Source organism: Meleagris gallopavo, chromosome 1 (assembly GCF_000146605.3).
Source record: "Meleagris gallopavo isolate NT-WF06-2002-E0010 breed Aviagen turkey brand Nicholas breeding stock chromosome 1, Turkey_5.1, whole genome shotgun sequence".
Taxonomy (NCBI): Eukaryota; Metazoa; Chordata; class Aves; order Galliformes; family Phasianidae; genus Meleagris; species Meleagris gallopavo.
Genome location: NC_015011.2, coordinates 32,451,372 through 32,453,923, shown reverse-complemented (window position 1 = coordinate 32,453,923; position 2,552 = coordinate 32,451,372). Strand labels below are relative to the sequence as shown.

At 34.2% G+C, this 2,552-nt stretch overlaps 1 protein-coding gene across 4 annotated transcripts in view; it reads right to left on the bottom strand.

Moving 5' to 3' along the window:
* The window catches only part of USP15 (ubiquitin specific peptidase 15), a 64,273-nt gene that overhangs the window by 3,194 nt on the left and 58,527 nt on the right, over positions 1 to 2,552 (bottom strand). For 3 of the 4 annotated variants that reach the window (XM_003202039.4, XM_019612954.2, XM_010707672.3), the window contains 3 exons: positions 2,316 to 2,386; positions 1,833 to 1,948; positions 160 to 309 (listed from right to left, as the gene is read on the bottom strand). In XM_003202039.4, the coding sequence (XP_003202087.1) occupies positions 160 to 309; positions 1,833 to 1,948; positions 2,316 to 2,386 (337 nt within the window). Of the gene's footprint in view, positions 1 to 159; positions 310 to 1,832; positions 1,965 to 2,315; positions 2,387 to 2,552 lie in introns of those variants that run through there. The other variant, XM_031553478.1, reaches the window with a different exon arrangement.

Sequence of the window (2,552 nt, the reverse complement as noted above, 5' to 3'; positions counted from 1 at the left end):
TGAAGCACTCATTCTCTTTACCTATAAAATATTGTCATCTGTATTTATCAGCTCCATGCAAGGAATCCAAGAATAGAACCACTCTACATAATTGTTGGATTAAACGTATGTCCCAGTCATGCATTACACTTCTAGCACCAAAATACTTTGGTTTCTTACTTTATTGGAAAGCCAACCAATGTGTCCAACTTGTCCCTCATGTATCTGCTATAGGAAAAGCGTTTTAGATGAACTACCAGTACTGGGGGAAGTGACCACAAGTCTAACTTTTTGGTAGCTTGCTGATGTTCTTTACAGTTTGGACAATACCTAAAAGAAAAAATAAATAAATAAAATAAAATTTTGAAACTGCATGAAAAAATACACCGCCATAGGGAAAGCCAATAACAAGGGAAAAAACTCAATTAGCAAAAGTTTACACACACATTTCATCCTCTATTACAAGTGCCATTGATCTCTCTTCTAGTTTAAAACATAAGGTGCTACTCGAAGCAGGTTCACAGTAGAGTTCAACAGTATTTTAAACACATCAGTAGCAGCTCCCTCCCTCTCTTCACCTATAATCTCTGTAGTCTTTTCTCACAATTTTCTCACATTTTGTGAGGACTAAGATCAGGAAAACTGAGTGTAAGAAAGCCCATAAATAACATGCAGCTGTGTTTTTTTCAAGTTCCAGTTTTCAAATCCATCCATATCCTATCTCATCCCACTGGCTGTTAAATTCACGTAGCAGTGATTATTGGAATCTGCAAAAACTCTACATCTATTCTGTAATTAGACAAGTGCCAAAAAGGCCGAGACCTGTGCTGGATTAGTGATGATGAGACCTGAAATATCAAGAAATGATGCAATGATTGACTTCTTGTCAAATGTATCAGAAGCAACTTCTTGCGCTGAGCAGTAGCTTTTTTTTGTTTGTTTGTTTCAACATTCTGCTTAAAATGTGCTACAAAAATAGAAGCACTTCACTGTACTTGAGTTATATGGTATCTCAAATTAAGTCTGTCCGCCATTGCATAATGTACCCAACTTGGAAAAAAACAAGAAGTTTTAAGTCAGCCTCCTCTACTGCCGAAATAAAAGACAATCTTTGGTTATGAAAGTTTGGAAGTAAACAAAACTAAGTACCCACAAAAGAAAAAGTGGCAGACCCTGTCTTCAAACTGAAATCTCAGCTTCAAGTGTTTGAGGAAAACTTTAAGACAAACCCCAGAGAAGGATGACCTTACAGGAGCATCCTGTAACTGTAAACATTCCGATATCACTCCTAATTCAGAATTTGGAAGAACCACAAATCACTATAAAAATCAATGGCATATGTTTGGTACATGAATTTGAAAGGTTCCACTGATTACAGATATCTCCCATTCCACAAATCTGTTTAAGCACATCCCTATTTCATATATCAGTGCAAAGCAAGTTATGTATATTTGCATTAAAAAAAGCTCTATCTAGTGATAGACTTTATTTCCATCTCAGAAAAGAATATTTAACTCACCATATTGGATTTGGCATAGTATTTATAAATTCACCGTGGATCACATCTCACAGACTAAAGCATCTTAAGATTCTCACCCTTCCTCCTAATTCTGAATACACAAATCATCTCCCATACTAACATAACCTTCCACAGATGGTAACAACACTAGCTGTATGATCAACTGATATAAAAAATACTTTTAGAATATAACCATGCTTGAAATTTAACAGATGGAAAGATTCAAAAGACCATAAAAAACAATTAGGTATCTCTGAAAGTATTTACATTTGTTTTTGAATACATTTTGAGAAACACACCACAAAATGGAATAATTTTGATGTCTTGTCCTTACCATGGGTCTTCAGCACCTAGTTTTTCCTTTGTTGTGAACAGCTCAATGCAATCTTTTAATTTCACAAAAGGCTTTTTGGGAGGCTTATATTCCACACTTTCATGTTTTTCAAAATCCTAAAGAGAAGTATTTCTTGAGTTAAGAGAACAAATGAAACAAAACTGATTTTAGTGATGTCGTCTTTCTATAAAGAGTTACTATATAACTCCTATATATGGAAAAACTGATCAGAAACCATTCAAGCAAGAGTTGTATCACAGCTTCAGATTTATTACTAAATTACTAAGCCTCAGATTTGCTACTGACTTACACACTTATGTAAATGAAGTTTGTTTAGGGCATCACTTTTGCTATCAGTAATGTGGAAAAAAGATACCCTAGTGCTTCTATTGAATGGTTTTACTATCTCTATGCCACAGAAAATTCTATTTTTACACTTCAATTTTATTATTGCTGGAAAGGGCAGCAACATGAAAAGCTTACCTCTGCTGCACTATCATCAAAGTATCTCTTCTTCAACTCAGGATCCCAATCCAAAGCAAGGAAAGATCTTTCTAAGATTAAAAACATGTGTTCTCTTACTATTATTTTTAGTTTTACATCAAATTGTATCAACCTTGGGTAAACACTCAAATTAATTAAAAATCGAAGTACACACATTTTCTGCATTTCCAATTAATTACAATAACAACTACTTACATAGAATTTACTCTTGGGAAA